Source organism: Pristis pectinata, chromosome 22, assembly GCF_009764475.1.
Source record: "Pristis pectinata isolate sPriPec2 chromosome 22, sPriPec2.1.pri, whole genome shotgun sequence".
NCBI lineage: Eukaryota > Metazoa > Chordata > Chondrichthyes > Rhinopristiformes > Pristidae > Pristis > Pristis pectinata.
In genome coordinates, this window is record NC_067426.1 from 8,987,610 (window position 1) to 9,009,311 (window position 21,702).

At 41.7% G+C, this 21,702-nt stretch overlaps 1 protein-coding gene across 1 annotated transcript in view; it reads right to left on the reverse strand.

The window, feature by feature from the left end:
• The window catches only part of LOC127581886 (receptor-type tyrosine-protein phosphatase U-like), a 128,779-nt gene that overhangs the window by 34,729 nt on the left and 72,348 nt on the right, over positions 1-21,702 (reverse strand). Inside the window, exons 5-6 of the mRNA XM_052036714.1 lie at positions 20,636-20,751; positions 18,118-18,292 (exon numbers count right to left, since the gene is read on the reverse strand). Coding sequence (XP_051892674.1) covers positions 18,118-18,292; positions 20,636-20,751 — 291 coding nt within the window. The remainder of the gene's footprint in view (positions 1-18,117; positions 18,293-20,635; positions 20,752-21,702) is intronic.

Consider the following 21,702-nt stretch of genomic DNA (forward strand, 5'->3'; position numbering starts at 1 on the left):
TGTATTCCCTTCATGTGTATTTACCCAACTACTCTGCCAACTGGACTTACTAACTTTTCTCCTCTAGGTGAGTATACCTCCCCACCTGCACACCTACACTGAGCATTATTACCCTGTAACTCAGTTTAAGCCTTCCCTAACAGCACTAACAAACATTCCCATAAGCAGGTTGGTCCCATTCTGGTTTAGATGCAAACTGCCCCTCTTGTATAAATCTCACCTTCCCCATTAAAGACCCTTCAGCACAACTGGAAAAGTGCAAAACTCATTTCAACTGATGAAAGGTCTTCAGCCTGAAATGTCATCTCTGTTTTTCTTTCCACATTTTTTTCCCTTCCCTCTTCTTCAGAAAACAATGACTCATGTTGGAATGAATACTCATGCTCCAGTCATTGGCTCAATCAGCATGAGTCAAGATAGTGGTTTTGCCAAACTAGGAGAACATTATAGCTTGAAAATAATCAGCTCCTAATTTTCCAAGAACTAGCAAATGAGGCAGGAGACTGGCTGTTTATTTTTAATTTCTCCTGTCCTGGATAGAGTTTAAACCATCTTAAAGCACAAATACATGACCAATGTCATTTGTGTATTGGAATGCAATCATCAGTGGCATAACAGTGTGTAAAAAAAAAACAAGCAGAAATAAGGTGAGAAGCCAAAGCTATGTGCAAATACAAGAAGGAAAATAAAGAGTTGACCCAAGTTTTTCTGTCTGAGGGATTTCACTCCAATAGCAGAAAATTTGTGAAGTCTTCAGTACTCAAACAAGATCCATATGCCTCAATTCAGGAAAACAAATGAGACACTGTGGCTGACACAATCATTTCAGTCTTTGACACAAAGAATGCCTCTGTCAACCTCCTAATTCATGGACGAAGTTGCAAGGTATCCATTTCTACTGGATACTGCAATCTACAGAGTTTTGGCAAGTGGAGTTCAAAGAGCAGGAAGACAAAAGTAATGATCTCTTGATTACTACCTTAGCTTCATGCCAAATGGCCTAGGGTCAGCAACCTCAGATTTAAATGCAGAGCTCCAAACTTGGTGTGGGAGCGGTGCATTTCAATTCACATGCCACTGACACCAGTACTGGAGAGAAAAAGAAGTTCTTCTATTGAATTGAGCTGAGACTAGTGTCCTGGAAAATTGAATGATCAGCGATGGAGGTAGGGGTTTAAAACAAACAGTGATGGAAAGTGGTAGATAAGGTGAGGGGGATGTTTAGTGAGTTGAAAATAAAGGACACGGTGATAGTTCAGGGTAGTGAAATGACAATCAGAGTGTGACCATATGAACAGAGCAATACAAATATAGACATGCACTTGAAAATACTGTCTCAGCCAGGAATGATAGTAAAAGGACAAAATTAAATGCTCTTCATCTAAATGCCTGCCACATGCATAAGGAAATAGGTTACTTGAAAGCATACCGTAAATAGAAACAAATGAGTATGATCTGATGGATGTTACAGAGATGGCAGCAAGGTGACAAAGGGTGGTAATTGAATATTCCGGGGTACTTGTCATTTTGGAAGGATATGCAGAAAGTTAAAGGAGATGCGGTACCCCTAATAATATAAGAACAGTAAATAGTGACTCAGAAGATCAAGATGTATAATCAGTCTGTCTGGAGATAAAAATAACATGGGAAAGAAGGCATTGAACTTAGGACAGTACAGCACAGGAACAGGTCCTTTGGCCCACGGTGTCTGTGCCAACCATGATGCCAATCCAAACTAATCCCACCTGCCTGCATGTGGTCTTTATCCCTCCATTCCCTGCCTGCTCATGTGCCTGTCTAAATGCCTCTTAAATGTTGCTATTGTATCTGATTCCACCACTTCCACTGGCAGTGCGTTCCAGGCTCCTACCACGCTCTGTGTAAAAGACCTGCCTCAAGTCTCCTTTAAATTTCCCACTTCCCATCTCACCTATGTAAGCCCTCTAGTATTTGACATTTCCACCCTGGGAAAAAACTCTAATTCTCTACCTCTTATAATTTTATATTCTCCTATCAGGTCACCCCCTCAGCCTCCATCACTCCAGAGAAAACAATCCAAGTTTGTCCAACCTCTCCTTATAGCTAATACCCTCCGATCCAGGCAACCTCCTGGTGAACCTTTTCTGCACCTCTCCAAAGCCTCCACATCCTTTCTGTAATGTGGTTATTAGATCTGCACACAATACTCCAAATGTGGCCTATCCAAAGTTTTATACAGCTACAACTTTTATACCCAACACCCCAACTGATTAAGAAAAGTATGCCATATGCCTTCTTTATCAGACTAGAAGGAGCTATGGATGAACTTGCACCCCAAGATCTCCCTGTATTTCAAATGTTCCTCAGGTTCCTGACATTTACTGTATACTCTTCCATTACATTTGACCTCCTAAAGTGTAATACCTCATTACTTGTGTTATGTACCAGCAACGATAGAAACACACTGAGTCATGTACAAGTGTTAAAAACTATTTTATTAATAACTACTTATGATAATAAGAAAAGTAAAAATGTTAGATATAAAACATAATCCCCAAAACTAAACTCAAAGTGTGTGTGTGGCTAATTCCCAAACCCCAAGTCCAGGAATAGTTCTCAAAGTTCAGTTCAGCAAGTCATCAGGTGAAACATGAGCAAAAGCTTTTGCAAAACCACCGTTGACTGAAGACAAAATGTAGAGAGACAATATAGAGAGAAATTACGAAATCCAAATGTTCCACGCTGGAACCCATATGGCACCTCAATCACTTATGATCTCCATTGCTTTGTTCCGAAGTATCTGCCACCCCGAAAGGCATTCGAGATGTGGCCGTCCACACAAGTACCTGCTTCCCTCTACAGGTTAACGACAAAGTGGACTCCACTAAATTGCTCCAAAAATCCATATGTGGATTTGTAGTGACAGTCACACAACTAATGGGCTTCACCCATAGGTACAGAGACAAGCAGTCAGTGTGTCTCTCTCCCTCTCCTCAACTGACTCTCTGAACAAACGTCAGCACATTGTTATCTTCTGCTGTTGTCGTGAGGACATCACACACACACTACTCCACTGTACTATTTTTTAAGGGGACATCCACCAAATAACAACCTAATCCGTAACACTTGTCTAGATTAAGCTCCATCTGGCATTTCTCTGCCCACTTTTACAACTGGTCGATGTCCTGCTAAATCCTTTGACAACCTTCCTTGTTATCCACAACTTCAGCAATTTTTGTCTCATCTGCAAACTTACTACTCAGCCCACTGACATTTTCAATCAAATCATTTATGTATATCAGAAACAACCAGAATCTCAGCACTGATCCCTGGGGAACACCACTGGTCATAGATCTCCAGTCAGAATAATACCCCTCCATGACTACCCTTTCTCTCTCTTCTATGATAAATGAAATTTTGAATCGAGTCTACCAAGTCCTCATGGATCCCATGTGCCTTAATCTTCTGGATCAGCCTACCGTGAGGGATCTGATCAAAAGCTGTACTGCCATCCCCTCATACAACATCCACTGCCATCCCCTCATCAATCATCTTCATCACCTCCTCAAAAAACTCAATCAAGTTTATAAGACATGACCTCTACTGCACAAAGCCATGCTGACTATCCCCAACAAGTCTATGCTTTTCCAGATGTGAGCAGATCCTATTCCTAGGTATCTTCTCTGATAATTTCCCTACCACTGATGTAAAAGCTCACCAGCCTATAAGTCTCTACTGACCTTCTTAAACAAAGGAATAACATTGGCTATTCTCTAGTCCTCTGCAACCTCGCCTGTGGCTAAAGCGGATACAAACATCCCTGTCAAGTCCCCAGCAATCTCTTCTCTTGCCTCTCTTAATAACCTGGGATAGATCCTATCAGGCCCTGAGAACAGAGAGTCATAGTTATACAACAGGGAAATAAGCCATTCAGCCCAACTGGTCCATGCCAACCAAGAAGTCCATCCAAGCTAGACCCATTTGCCAGTGTTTGGCTCATAAACCTTCTAAACCTTTCCAATCCATGTACCGGTCCAACTGTCTTTTAAAAGTTATTATTGTACCTGCCTCAACCACTTCCTCTGACAGCTCATTCCACACACATACTACTTTTTGTGTAAAACAGTTGCCCCTCAAGTTCCTATTAAATCTTTCCCCTCTCATCTTAAACTTATGCCCTCTAGTTCTTGACTCCACAACCCTGGGAAAAAGACTGAGTACATCCACCGTATCTACACCCATCTTGATTTTATACACCTCTATAAGATCACCTCTCAGTCTCCTATGCTCCAAGGAATAAAGTCCTAACCTGTCCAACCTCTCCCTGTAACCCAGTCCCTCAACTCCTGGCAACATCCTTATAAATCTTTTCTGCATTCTTTCCAGTTTAATAACATCTTTCCTATAGCAGGTCGACCAAAACTGAACACAATACTCCAAGTGTGGCCTCACCAGCATCCTGTACAACCGCACCATGACCTCCCAACTTTTATACTCAATGCCCTGATTTGGCCAGTGTGCCAAAAGCCTCCTTTACCACCCTGTTTACCTGTGATTCCACTTTCAGGGGACCATGTACTTGTACTCCAAGTCCCTCTGTTCTACAACACTCCCCAGGGCAGTGCCATTCACTGTGAAAGTCCTACCTAGATTTGACTCTCCAAAATGCAACACCTCACACTTACCTGAATTAAACTCCATTTACCATTCCTCGGCCCACTTACTCAGCTGATCAAGATCCATCCCCCTGTAAGTTTTGATAACATTTTTCATTGTCCACTATACCATCTATTTTAGTGTCATCTGCAAACTTACTAACAACAAAGGGCCCAGCAATGACCCAGGAGGCACACCACTAATCACGGGCCTCCAGTCTGAGAAGCAACCTTCCACCATCACCCTGGGTTTTCTAGCATCAAGTCAACTGTGTATCCAATTAGCCAGCTCTCCCGGGATTCCATATGAAGTAATCTTCCAGAGCAGCCTACCATGTGGAACCTTATCAAAGGCTTTACTCAAGTCCATATGAACCACGTCTACTGCCCTGCTCTCCTCGACTTTCCTGGTCAAATCATCAAAAAAACTCTATCAAGTTCATAAGACATGATCTCCTACGCACAAAGCCATGCTGACTACCCCTAATCAACCCTTGTCTTTCCAGATGCACATACATCTTATCCCTCAGTATCCTCTCCAGTAACTTACCACAGATGTTACACTCTCCCTATTGAGAATGTTTTGCAGCTGCTCCGAGACATCCTGGACCCTGGCACCAGGGAGGCAACACACCATTCCAGAATCCCTTTTGCAGCCACAGAATCTCCTATCCATCCCCCCCCAACGCAATAGTCCTGTCTACCTTCACCCTTCCCTGCTGAGTCGCAGAGCCAGTCCTCATGCCACAGACCTGGCTACTGCTGCCTTCCCCTGAACGGTCATCCCCTCAACAGTATCCAAAATGGTATACTTGTCTTTGAGGAGAATGGCCACAGGGGAATCCTGTACTCTCTGCCTACTCCATTTTCCTTACCTGGTGGTCACCCAATTACTTTCTGCCTGTACCTTAAGTGTGACCATGTTGCTAAAACTCCTGTCTATGATACTTTCAGTATCTCGGATGATGCTAAGTGCGTCCATCTCCAACTCCAGCTCCTTCCTGTGGTCAGTCAGGAGCCGCAGCTAGACATACTTCCCATAAGTATAGCCCTCAGAGAAAATAGAAGTCTCCCTGATCTCCCACATCCTGTAGGAGGAGAATGCCACTACCCTAACTGCCATCCTGACTGCTCTATGACTAAAAAGGAAAATTTAAAGAACTTTACCTGCATCTCTGCTCACTGAAAGCTCATGAGCCAAAGCCTCTTTACTTACCACTGAAACATTTGTTACGAACTGGGTTACTATTGAAGTCCCTTTAAGATAGAGCATAGTGGTGTGTGTGTGTGTGTGTGTGTGTGTGTGTGTGTGTGTGTGTGTGTGTGTGTGTGTGTGTGTGTGTGTGTGTGTGTGTGTGTTGGCGTGGTTATGATAATGTTTTTCAAGCAGTCAGTCTGAAGGAGAGAGAGGGAGTCTCTATTGATGGATGGAAAACAGTAACAGTGTCTGTCACTACAATCCACATATGGATTTTTGGAGTAATCCAGTGGAGTCCACTTTGTCATTAACCTGTGGAGGGAAACAGGTATTTGTGTGGACAGCCACGTCTTGGATGCTTTTCAGGGTGGCAGATACATTGGAACGAAGCAGTGGAGTTCACTTTGTTGTTGACCTGTAGAAGGAAAAAGGTATTTGTATGGACGGCGACGATTTGAGAGCCTTTCGGGGTGAGGAAGATGCAGTGGAGTAGTCACTACTGAGTAAACACTGAGGTGTCGTATGGGTTCCAAAGTGGAACATTTGGATTTCGTAATTACTCTCTATTTTCTCTCTACATCTACGTTTTGTCTTCAGTCAATGGTGGTTGTTGAAGAAGCCTTTGCTCTTGTTTCATCTTATGGCTTGCTGAACTGAACTTTAAGAACTATTCCTGGACTTGGAGTTTGGGAATTTGCCACACACGCACTACGAGTTTAGTTTTTGGGGAAGATGTTTAAGATTTAACATTTTTACTTCTAACATTCTAACACTTTTACTTTTTTTTTCTTATTATTATAAGTAGCTATTAATAAAGTAGTTTTTAAACACTGAATCATGACTCGGTGTGTTTCTTTTGTTGCTGGTTCGTAACACATTGGCTTACTCTCACAATGGCTGCTCCACAATGACCACTCTGATAGAGCCTGCTTTCCTTTTATTGGCTGATGTGTCTTATCCAACTTATTATTCAAGAGCATCAACACCTCCTTCTTCTTCATATCAATATGCCTTAGACTATCACCACAGCCCTCCCAGTTCTCGCTATTCTCCGTGATCTTCTCCTTGGTGAATACCGATGTGAAGTACTCGTTTAGTACCTCGCTCATTTCCTCTGGCTACAGGCATAAATTCCTTTCTTTGTCTTTGTGTGGTCCTACCCTCTCCCTTGTTACCATCTTGTTTTGATGCATATATAAAATGCCTTGGGAATCTCTTTAATCCTACTCGCCAAGGACATTTCATGGCCTCTTTTAGCCCTCCAGATTCCCTGTTCAAGTTCTCTGCTGCTTCCTTTATATTCCAAAAAGGCCCTGTCTGAATTTAGCTTCCTAAATCTTACATATGCTTCTTTTTTCTTCTTGACTAAATTTGCAGCATACCTCGTCATCCAAAGTTCCCGAACCTTGCCGTCCTTCTCTTTCTTCCTCACAGGAACATGTTTGTCCTGAATTCTGATCAGCCAGCCTTTAAACAACTCCCACGTCAGAAGTGTACTTACCCAATAACAGCTGCTCCCAATCTACTGTTCCCAACTTCTGCCTAATGCTGTTGTAATTAGCCTTTCCTCAATTTAGCACTTTACCCCAAGGTCCAGTCTTATCCTTATCCATAACTATCTGAAAGCTTACAAAGTTATGATCACTGTTCCCAAAATGCTCTCCAACTGAAAGTGATTACCTGGCCAGTCTCATTTCCCAATACAGGTTCTAGTATGGCCCCTTCCCTGGTTTGATTATCTACATACTGTGTCAAGAAACCTTCCTAATCACACCTATCTAAGCCACTGGCACTAAGGAAAGTCCCTTGTCAATATTGAGGAAATCAAAAGTCACCCACTATAACTACCCTGTTACACCTTTCCATAATCTGCCTATATACCTGTTCCTCTATCTCCCGCTAGCTACTGGAAGGCCTATATTATAACCCCATCATAGTGATTGCACCTTTTTTATTCCTGAACTCTACCCATATTGCCTCACTGGAGTGCCACTGTGATATTCTCCCTGATCAGTAGTGCAACTCCCTACCTCTTTTATATTCCCCTCTATCGCGTCTGAAATATCCAAATCCTGGAATGTTGAGATTCCAGTCCTGCCCTTCTCTCAACCAAGACTCTGTAGTGACTACAACATTCATTGATATAAAGGGTGTATAGCACCCTAACAGAACTACTCTGTAGGACACAGTATAAATCAAGAAAATAATGTGGGGCTTGTAAAAAAAAGTGCTGCTAATAATTGTGACTGAGGTTTATTTCTATATAAATCAAATTGGCAAAGGTAACGTTGAGATCAAGTACATAAGAATGTGTTTGGGACAGTTACTTAGAACAACACATTATGGAAATAAATAGGGAGAAGGCTATTTTAAATCTGGTCAAGTGTAATGAGACTGGATTAATTATCACAGTGTAAATGATCCTCTGGGAAGAGTGATCCTGATATGAAATTTCACATTCAACTAGAGAGTAAGAAATTTATTTCTGAAACTGGTGTCTTAAAGACAATTACAAAGGCATAATGGCAGAATTAGCTAGAGTAGGCTGAGATCATGGACTTAGAGGTAAAAAAGGTAGATTAGCAGTAACATATATTCAAGGAATTATTTCTTAATTCTGAAAAAGATATATTCTATTTAGAAAAAAAATTCCATAAGAAAGATATTCCATCGGTGGATAGCTAAGGAAGTTAAGGATGGTATTAAGTTGAAACAGAAGACATATAATGTTATGAAGAGTAGGGCTAGGCTAGAAGATGGGGAAAATTTTAGAGAACAGCAAATGGTGACAAAAAAGGAAGAAAATATAGTATGAGAGTATACTGGGAAGAAACATAAAAACTGAATGTAAGATTTCTACAAGTATATAAAACTGAAGAGAACAGTCAAAATAAATATTCCCTTAGAGGATGGGACTGGGGAAATAAGGAAATTCCAGAGTTTTTGAGCATTTATTTTGCATCCATCTTCATGGTAGAAGATACTCAAAACATTTGAATACTAGAGAAAAAAATGGGGTCAAAAGACAGAAAGGAATATAAACCTATCACGATAATGAGTAAAAAGATACTACTTAACAAATAAATGGGACTGAAATCTGACAAGTTCCCTGGGCCTGAGGGCCTGTGTTCTATACGCTTAAGATAAGTGTTGCAGAACTAGTGGATGCAGTGATTGCAATCTTCCAAAGATCCCTGGATTTTGGCTAGATCTCAGTAGACTGAAAGACCACCAAATAATGCCCTTAATTTAGATAGAAAGGAAACAGGAGGCGGGAAATTACTGTTTGGACAGTTAGCCTAAATCAGTCATTGCTAGAATTCATTAAGTAATAATATCTGGACATATATTAAATCATAATCCAATCAACCAGAGTCAACATAATTTTATAAAAGAGAAATGGTTTGTGACCATTTTTGAGATGTAACAAACAGAACAGATAAATGCAACCAGCAGATGTACAGAATTTGGATTTTTGTAAGGCATCTGTTAAGGCCCCATGTAAAAAGAACTCATTTTGCTAACAACTATGCAGGGCATTAGTCCTGGATATACCTGTATTGCAGGAAGCCAAGGAACAGTTGAACCAATTGCAATGTAGAAGAATTTAGAGATGATCTTACTGAAACATGTAAGGTTCTGAGGGGGGCTTGACGGGGTAGATGCTGAGAAGCTGAATCAAAAACTAAGGGGTATAGTTTCAAATTAAGGGATAATGCATTTGAGGGGATGAGGAGGAATTTCTTCTGTCAGAGTGTTGTGAATCTTTGGAATTCTCCATCTCAGAGACCTCCGGTTGCCAAGTCACCAAATATTTTCAAGGCTGAGAGACAGATTTTCAGTCTATAAAGGTGTAAAGGTTTGAGGGGAACAGCCAGGAAGTGGAGCTGATGCCAAGATCATAATAATTATGAAGTTACTGAATGGCATGCCTGACTTGAGGGGATACATGGCCTTCACCAGTTCCTCTTTCTTATCTTCTTACAGACATTATTTTGGCTTCATCTAGTATATTTCAGTGTTTGTTAAAAATATAAAGGCTTCTCCTGCTCCTATTTCCCCATCTTAACACTCATACATGCTTGAATAAAGTACCACTGTAAATACTCCTTAAACATGTGCTCCTTAAAGAAGCAGAGGGAAGACCAACTATAATCACTGTCACTGACAAATGATAGGGGTCCTTGAAGAAGGAATCTTAGGAATTATAAGAAAATTGGGAAAGTCTGTAATATGGTCAACTTAAGTGTCATATAAATTAGAAAGGGATGATGGGAAAATAGTGGAGATGGCTTGAAGGTCACTTAGAAGAAACAGGCTACTACTAAGAGCAGGGAAGTGTTTAGATTACAGGACATAGCTGGCTGGAGCAGAGATAAACAAATGGAGGTTAGAATACAGTTTAAGTGCAGGACAACTGATTGTTTGATAAGCTGAGTCACAACAGAAGGACAAGACCATAAATCAGAGCACCCAATTGCAGGAGAATGGGGGAAAGTGCTGTCTGGCAAAAGAAGCAAAGTCCCATTTGTCAGGCAGTTAGAGGCAATTCTTGCAGAGATAAAACAAAGATCAAATACTACAAAGAGAAGTGGGTTATTGATGAAATTGTGAAATCTGCCTGTCTAAAACATCGGAACCCCGGAACATTGAGCTGCCAATCCTGCCCCTCCTGCAACCTAGTCCCACTAATGGCTACCACATTATAATTCCACGTATGGATCCACGCTCTAAGTTCATCTGTCTTACCTACAATACTCCTTGCATTGAAATAGATGCAATTCTGAACATTAGTCCCACCACGCTCAACCTTTCAGTTTCCATCTTTGCTTGTAGTCTTAACATCTACTTTCCCAAATCCTCTGCACTTGCTGTCCTGCCACTCTGGTTCCCACCCCCCTGCAACTCTAGTTTAAACCACCCCCCCCCACCCCACCCCACCCCCCAAGCAGCACTAGCAAACCTTCCTGCAAGGATATTGGTCCCCCTCCAGTTCAGATGCAAACTGTCCCATTTGTACAGATCCCACCTGCCCTGGAAGAGAGTCCAATGATCTAAAAATCTGAAGCCCTCCCATCTGCATCATCTGCTTAGCCACATGTTAAACTGCACTATCTTCCTATTTCTTGCCTCACTAGCACATGGCACAGGTAGCAATCCTGAGATCACCATCCTGGAGGTCCTTTCTTTTAACTTAACACCTAACTCCCTGAATTCACTTTGTGGAACTTCATCACTTTTCTTACCTATGTCATTGGTACCAACGTGTACCACGACCTCTGGCTGCTCACCATCCCACTTAAGGATGTTATGGACTCGATCTGAGACATTTCTGACCCTAGTACCTGGGAGGCAACATACCATCTGAGAGTCTCATTCTTGTCCACAGAAGCTCCTGTCTGCTCCCCTAACCAAATAATCCCCTATCACTGCCACCCGCCTCTTCTTCCCCCTTCCCTTCTGAGCCAAAGAGCCACAGATATAGTCATCAGGGACACTGGAGGTCTCCCTGACTTCTCACATCATGCAAGAGGAGCATACCACTGCACTGGGTGTCATTCCCACTGCTCTACCTGTGAATAATAAAGAAAGAGAAGTTAACAGAACCTTATCTTAGCCTCTACCCCTAAGCCTCTGGAACCAAAGCCTCAGCTCCCCACTCTTACAATGGCCACTATATTTTACCCTACATGCCTTTTATTGGCTGAGTTGCCACACACTTAGCCAATCATAAACAACTTTAAAAAAAAGCTGCTGGCTCCTCCCCTCTGCTGCTCTGGCTGCTGGAACTGCAAAAGAAACAAGTCCCAACTGAAAAACAACTTTTAAAAAAGCTGCTCCTTAAAGCAGACAAGAGAAAATGAATCACATTAGAAAATGGCTAAAACTTAATACTGAGGACAGCAGTTGAGAGGAGGGGAATAAAACTCTACAAGGACAACAGAAAGTAAGTCTGGTAGAAGGTCTGCAGGCCAACACTTGAAAAGAGACATGCTGTAGTGAGCTGATGAATGATGTCTACATTGAGGGGAAGAGGATATCTAGGAAAAGGATAGGACCACTCAAGGATAAAGAAGGGAACATCTGCTTTGAGGCAGAGGATGCAGGTGAGGTCCTAAATTAGTACTTTGCATCAGTATTTACCATGGACAAAGAATTGGAGGATAGTGAGATCAGCGTGGAGTGTGTTAATATTCCAGGGCATTTTAAGATTAAGGAAGAGGTAGTGTTGGGTCTCTTGATGAACATTAAGGTGGATAAGTTCCCAGGGCCTGATGGGATGTACCCCAGGTTATTGAGAGAGGCAAGAGATGAGAGTGCTGTGGCCTTGACCAATATCTTTGTGTCCTCTCTAGCTACAGGTGAGGTCCCAGAGGACTCATGAGTAACTAATGTTGTTCTGTTGTTTAACAGGGAAATAGGGAAAATCTTAATAACTATAGACCAGTGAGTCTCACGTCAGTGATAGGGAAGATATTGGAAAGGATTCTTAGGGATTGGATTTATGATCATTTGGAGAGCCACGGCTTAATTAGGGATAGTCAGCATGGCTTTGTACAGGGCAAGTCATGTCTTACTAAATTGATTGAGTTTTTTGAGGAGGTGACAAGGGTGGTTGATGATGGTAGAGCTATGAATGTTGTCTAGATGGATTCTAGTAAAGCGTTTGATGAGGTCCCTCATGGTAAGTTCATCCAGAAGATTGAGATGCATGGGATCCATGGTGACTTGGCCATTTGGATTCAGAATTGGCTTGCCCATAGAAGATTGGTGGAGATTGGTGGAGGGTAGTGGTCAATGGGACTTATTCTGGCTGGAGGTCTGTGACAAGTGGTGTTCCGCAGGGATCTGTACTGGGACTTCTGCTGTTTGTGATATTTATAAATGAAAATGTGGATGGGTAGGTTAGTAAGCTTGCAGACGATACAAAGATTGGCAGTGTCATGGATCATGTAGGACATTGCCAAAGAATACAGCGGGATATAGATCAGTTGGAGATATGGGTGGAGAAATGGCAGATGGAGTTTAATCCAGCCAAGTGTGAGGTGTTGCACCTCGGGAGATCAAATGTAAAAGGACAGTACACCATTAATGGCAGGACTCTTAACAGTGTTGATGTACAGAGAGATCTTGGGGTCCAAGTTCATAGCTCCCTGAAAGTGACTGCACAAGTTGATAGGGTAGTAAACAAGGAATATGGCATGCTTGCCTCTATTAGTTGAAGTATTGAGTTCAAGAGTCAGGAAATTACGTTGCAGCTTTATAAAACTCTGATTTTATAAAGGCCGCATCTGGACTAATGCATTCAATTCTGGTTACCCCATTATAGGAAGGATGGAAGCTTTGAAGAGGGTGCAGAAGAGGTTTACCAGGATGTTGCCTGGATTAGAGGGCATGTGCTATGAGGAGAGGTTGGACACACTTGGCTTGTTTTCTCTGGAGCGGCGGAGGCTGAGGGGAGGCCTGATAGTTTATATGATTATGAGGGGCAAAGATGGAGCAAACAGGTGGTATCTTTTTCCCAGGGTCGAAATGTCTAATACTAGAGGGCATGCATTTAAGGTGGCAAGTTCAGAGATATGCAGGCCAAGTTTGTTATTTTTATGCAGAGAGTGGCGGGTGCCTGGAATGCACTGTCGGGGTGGTAGGGGAGGCAAATACGATAGAGGCATTAAAGAGGCTCTTAGATAGACATATGAATGTGCAGAGAATGGACAGATATCAAATGACTGGAGGACGGAAAACATGGCCCTTTTCAAGAAGGACAGCAGAGAAAAGCCTAGTAATTGCAGATCTGTGAGCCTCACATCAGTAGTAGGGAACTCATTGGAACAGAATTAATGATCATTTGGAAGGTCAGGGACTAATCAGGGATAACCAGCGCGGCTTTATCAAGGACAAATCCTGCATGAGCAATGTATAGAATTTTTTGAGGAGGTAACAAAGTGTAATGATAAGGACAGTGCAGTAGATGTAGGTTACATGGTAAGGCATTTGATAAGGTCCCATATGGAAGGCTGGTCCAAAAGGTTAGGACCCATGGGATCCAGGGCAATTTAGCAAATTGCATCCAAAATTGGCTTGACAATAGGAGACAGAGGGTGATAGGAAAGGGTTCTTTTTGAGATTGGATGCCTGTGACTAGTGGCGGTCCACAAGGATTGGTGCTGGGACCCTTGCTTTTTGTAAAATACATGAAAGGTTAGGATGTGGATGTAAGATACATGTTCAGTAAGTTCACAGATGACATAAAGACTGGTGGAGTTGTTGATTGTGTGGAAAGTTGTCTTAGGCCAGAGGTGATATTGATGTGTTGGTGAAATGGGCTGAGGAATGGCGGATGGAGTTTAATCCTGATAAATGTGAGGTGATGCATTTTGGGAGTACTACTGAGGCCAGGAAATACACCGTGAACAGTAGGATCCTTGGGAGTAGTGAGGAACAGAGGGGTTAGGGTTACATCCAAAGATCCTTGAAGGTGGCAGCACATGTAGATAACGTGGTTAAGAAGGCATATAGGATACTGGCCTTCATTAGTCAGGGCACTGAATACTAGAGCTGAGAGGTTACGCTCCATCTTTATAAAACATTGGTCACACCTCAGCTGGAGTACTGCATACAGTTCTGGTCACCAAATTATAGGAATAAAGTGATAGTGCTGGATAGGGTGCAGAGAAGATTCACCAGGATGTTGACTAGGATGGGGCATTTCAGTTATGAAGAGAGCCTGGAGAAAATATGTCTGTTTTCCCTGGAGTGGAGGAAGTTAAGAGAGGACATGATTGAGGTAAATAAAATTCTGAGGTGTATAGATAGGGTAGACTGCAGGAAACTTACCCCCTTATCATAGGTGAATGAGGCTAGAGGACATAGATTTAAGGTAAGGGGTAAGAGATTTAGAGGGGATTTGAGGGGGACCTTAATCATCCAGAGAGTCTGAGTACCTAGAACGCACTGCCTGAGAGTGTGGTGGAAGCAGAGTCACTGACACCATTTAAGAAATGTCTAGACAAGCATTTGAACCCCCACGGCCTAGAAAGCAATGGGCTGAGTGCTGGGAGATAAGATTAATACTGATGGGTGTTCAATGGTTAGAATCATAGAGTAACAGAGCAATACAGCAAGGATACAGGCCCTTTGGCCCAATGAGTGCATGCTGACCACGTTGTCCACCTAGCTAGTCCCAATTTCCTGTGTTTAACCCATATCTTTCCAGGCTCCTCCCCTTCATGTACCTATCCAAGTGCTTCTTAAATAACACTATTGTACCTGCCTCAACCACTTCCTCTGGCAGCTCATTCCATATACTCACCTCCCTCTGCATGACAAAGTTGCCCCTCAGGTTTGTTTTAAATTTTTCCCCTCTCATCCTAAATCTAGGCCCTCTAGTTTTGGACTCCCTTACCCTGGAAAAAAGACTGTTACTGTCCACCTTATCTATGCCTCTTTTAATTTTAAACACCTCCATAAGGTCACCCCTCATTCTCACACGTTCCAGGGAATAATGACCTAGGCTGGCCACCCTCACCCTCTCAGGCCCTCTAGTCCTGGCAACATCCTCGTAAATCTTTCCTGCACCATTTCCAGTTTAACCACGTCTTTCCAAAACTGCACACAATACTCCAAATGCAGCCTCACCAATGACTTATACAACTGCAACATAATGTCCCAACTCCTATACTCAAATGTCCTGACTGATGAAGGCCAGCATACTAAATATCTATTTTATCACCTTGTCTACCTGTGATGCGCTTTCAACGACCTATGCACTTGTACTCTGAGATCCCTCTGTTCTATTACACTCCTCAGTGCCCTACCATTCATAGTATAAGTCCTACTCTGGTTTAACTTTCCAAGATGCATCACCTCACACTTATCTGTATAGAAATCCAGTTGCCACTCCTCGGCCAACTTCCCTAACTGATCAAGATCCCCCTGTAATCTACGATAACTTTCTTCACTACCAACAACACCTCCTAATTTCGTGTCATCTGTAAAACTTGCTGATCAAGCCTTATGCATTCACATATAAATCATTTATATAAATAACAAATAACAAGGGTCCTAAAACCAACCGCTGCAAGACACTACTAGTCACCGGTCTCCATTCCGAGAAACAACCTTCAACCACTATACTCTGCTTCTTATCCCTGACCAATTTTAAATCCACCTAACTAGCTCTCCCTGGATTCCATGGGACCGAACCTTCCAGACCAGCCTGCCATGCAGAACCTTGTTAAAGTCCAAATAGACAACATCCACTACCCTACCCTCATCTACCCTTCTGGTTACCTCTTCAAAGGACTTTAAAAGTTCTTTGAAGAGGTAACATGACTTCCCACGCACAAAGGCAAGCTGACTCCTCCTAATCAGACTCTGTCTATCCAAATACTCGTACATCTTGTCTCTCAGAATTTCCTCCAATATCTTCCCCACCACTGATGTCAGGTTGACCAGCCTGTAGTTCCCTGACTTGTCCTTGCTACCCTTCTTAAACAACAGAACGATGTTAGCCACCTTCCAGTCTTCAGAAACTTCACCAGTAGCCAATGATGAAGCAAATATCTCCGCAAGGGCCTCCACAATTTCTTCTCTAGCCTCCCACAAAGTCCGAGGATGTACTCTGTCAGGCACTGGGGATTTATCCACCTTAATGTGCTGTAAGGCTGCAAATACCTTCTCTCTGGTAATGTGAATGTTCTCCAAAATATCTCCACTTGTTTCCCTATTCTCTTGAGCAACCATGATTTACTCCTCAGTAAACACCGAGGAGAAATATTTGTTAAAAATCTCACCCATCTCCTGTGGCTCAAGACATAGGCAGCCCTGTTGATCTCTAAGGGGACCTACTCTCTCCCTAGCCACACTTTGAATAATAATAGAACCTCTTGGGATTTTCCTTAACCTTACCTGCCAGATCTACCTCATACCCTCTCTTTGCCCTCCTGATTTCCCTCTTAAGTGTATTCTTAATCTTTTTTATAGTCATCAAGGGATTCACTCTTCCCCGACCTCCTAAACCCAACATATGCTTCCTTCTTTTTCTTGACCAGAGCCTCAATATCTCTCATCAGCCAGGGTTCCCTAAGCTTGCCAGATTTACCTTCCACCCTAACAGGAACATACTGCCCCTGGACTCTTGGTATCTCACTCTTAAAAGCCTCCCACTTGCCATTTGTTCCTTTCCCTTCAAACAGGCTCACCCAATTGACCTCTAGTAGATCCTGCCTAACTCCCTCAAAATTAGCCCTGCTCCAGTTTAGGACCCTAACCTGTGGACCCGTCCTATCCTTTTCCATCACCATCTTAAAACTAATAGAATTATGGTCACTAGAGCCAAAGTACTCCCTGACTGCCACCTCTGTTACTTGCCCTGCCTCACTCCCCAAGAGGACATCCAGTACTGCACCCTCCTGAATAGGTCCCTCTATATATTGACTCAGGAAACTTTCCTGGACACATTTCACAAATTCGATTCCATCCAGGTCCTAAACATTGTGGGTGGCCTGGTCAATACCAGGGAAAATAAAATCTCCCACTAATACAACCCTGGTATTCTTAGAGCTATGAGCAATTTCTCTACACAGTTGCTCCTCAAGTTCCCACTGACTACTGGGGGGGGGGGGGTCTATAATATTGCCCCATGAGAGTGATGCTCCGCTTCTTGTTCCTATGTTCTGCCCATGTGGCCTCACTGGATGATCCTCCAAGCATGTCGACTTTAAGCACTGCTGTTACGTCCTCCCTTATCAAAAAGGTAACACCCCTTCTTTGCGTACCTGTACCTCTGTCATGCTTGTAGTATCTATATCCTGGAACAACGAGCTGCCAGTCCTGCCCTTCTCTCAGCCATGTCTCTGTTATGGCTATAGCATCCCAGTCCCCAGGACCAATCTACGCTCTGAGGTCATCAGCTTTACCTGTTAATCCTCATGCATTGAAATAAATGCAGTTTAACTGAGCATTCCTTTCCCTCCTTTTACGGTGCCTCTGGCTATCCTGTTTACTAAATGTGTTCTCGCAGGCTACTGCTTTTATACCATGACTTCCTCTTGTTCAGAATCCCACCAGCCACCCACCACCCCTCCCCCCACCCCATCAATCTAGTTTAAATGCTCCTGTGTAGCACTAGCAAACTCCCCTGCAGGGACATTGGTCCCTCTCTGGTTCAAGTGCAACCTGTCCCTCTTGTACAGGTTTACATGAAGAGAAAGTGGATGGGATATGACTACATATATCAAAATGATGAAAGATGCAAAGGGAAATCCCAAATAATAAAGTTACCTCTGACAATAAGTTTTGCGTAGTTAGAAACTGCAGATCCTTTTGCAGACTGAGTCACACATCGGTACGGATCCTGCTCCTGTTTTGTCACTTCATGCAGTTCAAAGGTTGCTGTGATATCACTACTATTGTTTCTCAGCCCGGATACTGGTTTGGTGATACCTCTGTGCTGTCTCTGTTAATATAAACAAGGCAAACATGTTTAAAGATGTGACTTCAGAAGGAAATATAACAAAAACATTTATTTAACCAGCAGATTACATAAATCTCACATCTTCCCATTTAAAATTGAATTTGACTTTAATTTGATGCAGATTGTATGGTATACTTTGAATGTGATGTCATCCAATGTTCAATTAATTGTGGTGTATGAATTTCAATTCAACAAAGTTGTAGAATCTAAGAGAGACAAGACATTTTACCCATTCTCCAAGATCAGATGTTTTTGGAGGAGACAGATACAATATGACACCCTGGCATCATTTCAGGAGAGTAGTTGCACATTATTATCAATAAGGAGTTGAAATAATTTCAGCTTTGCTATGATGCAGAAGATGAACTGCAGAAATAGTTTGACTTCATTTGCCCAAAGACCTAAAAAAAAAATGAAACCTTCCTGGCCCAGAGCAATCCCCAGCTCCAGTTTCAATGCTATCTTCAGCAATTTGGGTTCCAATCTTCTCCCCACCATGGGCAGACTGATCTCAGAACATTATTAACATTACAAACCCACTTCAGAGGACAAAGTTGTGAGATTCCATATAAATCCAGCTTTCTATGCTATCAAATGTGCCTGAATGCCTTTGCTTGAGATGGGACCACTCTGAAGACTTGATATATAATCTAACCAAGCCCATAATCTTCTAGATGAGACCAAAGGCTTGCAAGATATCAGCTAAATGTAAAAGTTTCCATAGTTTTTTGTTTGAAGTAGAGCAGGAGAGACAGCCTTGGTGTCCTACAACATTGATATCCTTCAGTAAGTACTCCAGTGGCCGTGAAGAATTTTGGAATGTCTGGTGATCACAAAAGACACAATGTAAATGTAAGTCTTTTCTTTCTTTTTTTTAACTATGGACTAAAATTTAGCAAGGCTTATCTTAGAGCTTCCCTTACAATAAGACAAAAGAAAACTATCTTTTAGGGCTCAAACCCATAAGTTGCCAGCTCTCGGCAGGTACTAGATTGAAAATGCAATTAATGCCCTTATCAGTTACAAAACAATTTATTATTTTTCATATTATGACAATGCATAATTATTAATTACTATAATTCTTTACACTCTAACAGGTGCAATATTGAATTTAGTTAGCATGAGTTCAAACCATCAGATTCACAAATAGCAATTACTTAAACTAATTCAACATTGTGAGCTGCAAAACAATGTAATCTTTCTCAATGAGATTTAACCCTTATTCACAAGAGAGTAAATAAACTTTTAACCGTGTTATACAGTAGGGTTGGAGAAACCAAGTGGATTGTCAATCTGTGGTCAGACAGAACAGGGCTAACATCTGCTTGAAGTCAAAAAGATTATGGCTAATATAAATCTGGGGTCAAGGAGAACAGGACTAGTGCAAATCTTTTGTTAGAGAGGGAATGTTAAAGATCTGTGTACTTGGATTTTCAAGAGGCATTTAATATTGTGACACCTGAGAGGTTACTGCACTAGATTATGGTTTATGCTATGGGTAACATATTCTGCCAGATCATGCTAGACTAGTCCACTACTTAGACTATGTCACCATGGTACCCACCCACCTGCTTTTATATTTCTTGGATGCAGAAGGCTGAATTAGCTGACCATCTGCACCCAACAAACATCTCACATAAGGGAGCAATCTTCAGGTGGTGAGCAAGTTTCTTTCAGCTACCTTCATAAGTCACAGCAGTTATTTGTTAAAAGTGCCATTTTCAAAAGGAAGATCTACAGAGAGGTGTAGATTTTACAGTATTTTGAAATAAAGACTCAATAGACCAACAAATTTATGCATGTTTAAGATCCTGGACTGACCAAAAAAAAGGTAATGGATTGGCATAAGCCCATCTGAGAAGCAAGGGTGTTGTGAACAGGCTTATTACATGTAATTGAAATAGACACATGTATAAATTCAAAACCTTCCAAAAGGTTGGGTGAAAGTGAAAATTTATGTAGTTTTCAATTTCATTTTAGGAGATCCTGGAGAGAACATTTCTTTAAAAATGAATCTTTAAATGCAAATGTCATGGCTGTTCAGCTCTGTTTTACGAGGAAGAGACCTTGTCTTTTTAAAAAAAACGTGAGTAGCATAATATCCGAGTTATATTTCTCATTTCACAGTAGCCAAAAGTTAGAAATGACACAGATTTATAACAAGACCAGTTAGGCATTAAGGGAGTTGTTACATTCTGAGATCTCTTTGACATACATTTTGAACTTTGTCTGTGATTGACAATATGGAGATTCAAGGGATGCTGCAAATTTAAATTTCATATTTAATTGAGAAAAGTTTTACAGGCACATAACTGACTCACTTACCTGCAAAAAGACTGTTTCTATCTCAGGAGTGTGCATTATTGCTATGCACTGGAATGTTGCAATCTGCCCGGAATTCACTTCCACATCTCCAAGATTAAGAAAGTGAGGGGCTTCATCTATAAACACGAAGAGGACTGGATGGTCATTCCTTCTAAACTTTTTACATAGCAAAGTTAGCGAAAAATTCACACTTCTGTGGTGAGCTGTGGTATCATCACATTGGTGAACAACTGCTAATTACCATTTTCCAGTTTAAGATTAAACAAGTCACTTCTGGACAGAGGCTTCCAGAAATCTGTTAAATGTAAACCATTTCGCCAGAACGCAATGCTTTACTGTCTATTATACACTTGAAATGGAAAGGTTCATTATTAAGGCTATGAAGGTTTTTGATGAATCTCTAATCAGCAACAAAGCACATTTTCAGAACTGAGATAATAATTCCTCCTTCCTATCGAGTTTCGAGGTTGGCAAAAATGGCAACGATATCTCCGATGTTATGTGCCAAACCATCATTGCGGTGCTAGACTTTGCAAATAAAATGGCCACTGGTATTGGATTAAGGAACTTTGGATCAATTCAGTCTTTATTGTTTAGCTTTGGCCTGGTGACAGAGAACCATATTCTATTAATCTATGGCATGATCATACCTTTACACTTCATCTGTTTGCTACGTAAAATGGAAATAATGCACAAATTAAACAAAAACTTGGCAGTTATTACCTTTGATGGGCTGATGACATGGTAGGTTAATAAACCAGGTTGCGGGTTATACTGCAATAAACAAACATTAAGATCGTCCCAAAGCTTAAAAAAAGATTGTTCTATTTCTCAAGAAATCTTATAGCATAGGAAAAACATATTTTATATTATCATATCTGTGTTGGCTCTCAGTAAAAGCCAACCTCAAAATTCCATTCCCCCACATTTCTCAGTGATTTTTTCTGCATGTCTTTCCAGCTCCCTTGTCTATAAGGATTCCTTCTGATGCCTTCTTAGGAGACCCTGTAGAGAATGTTCCTTTAAAAATGAATCTTTAAATGCAAATGGTGTGTTCAGCTCTATTT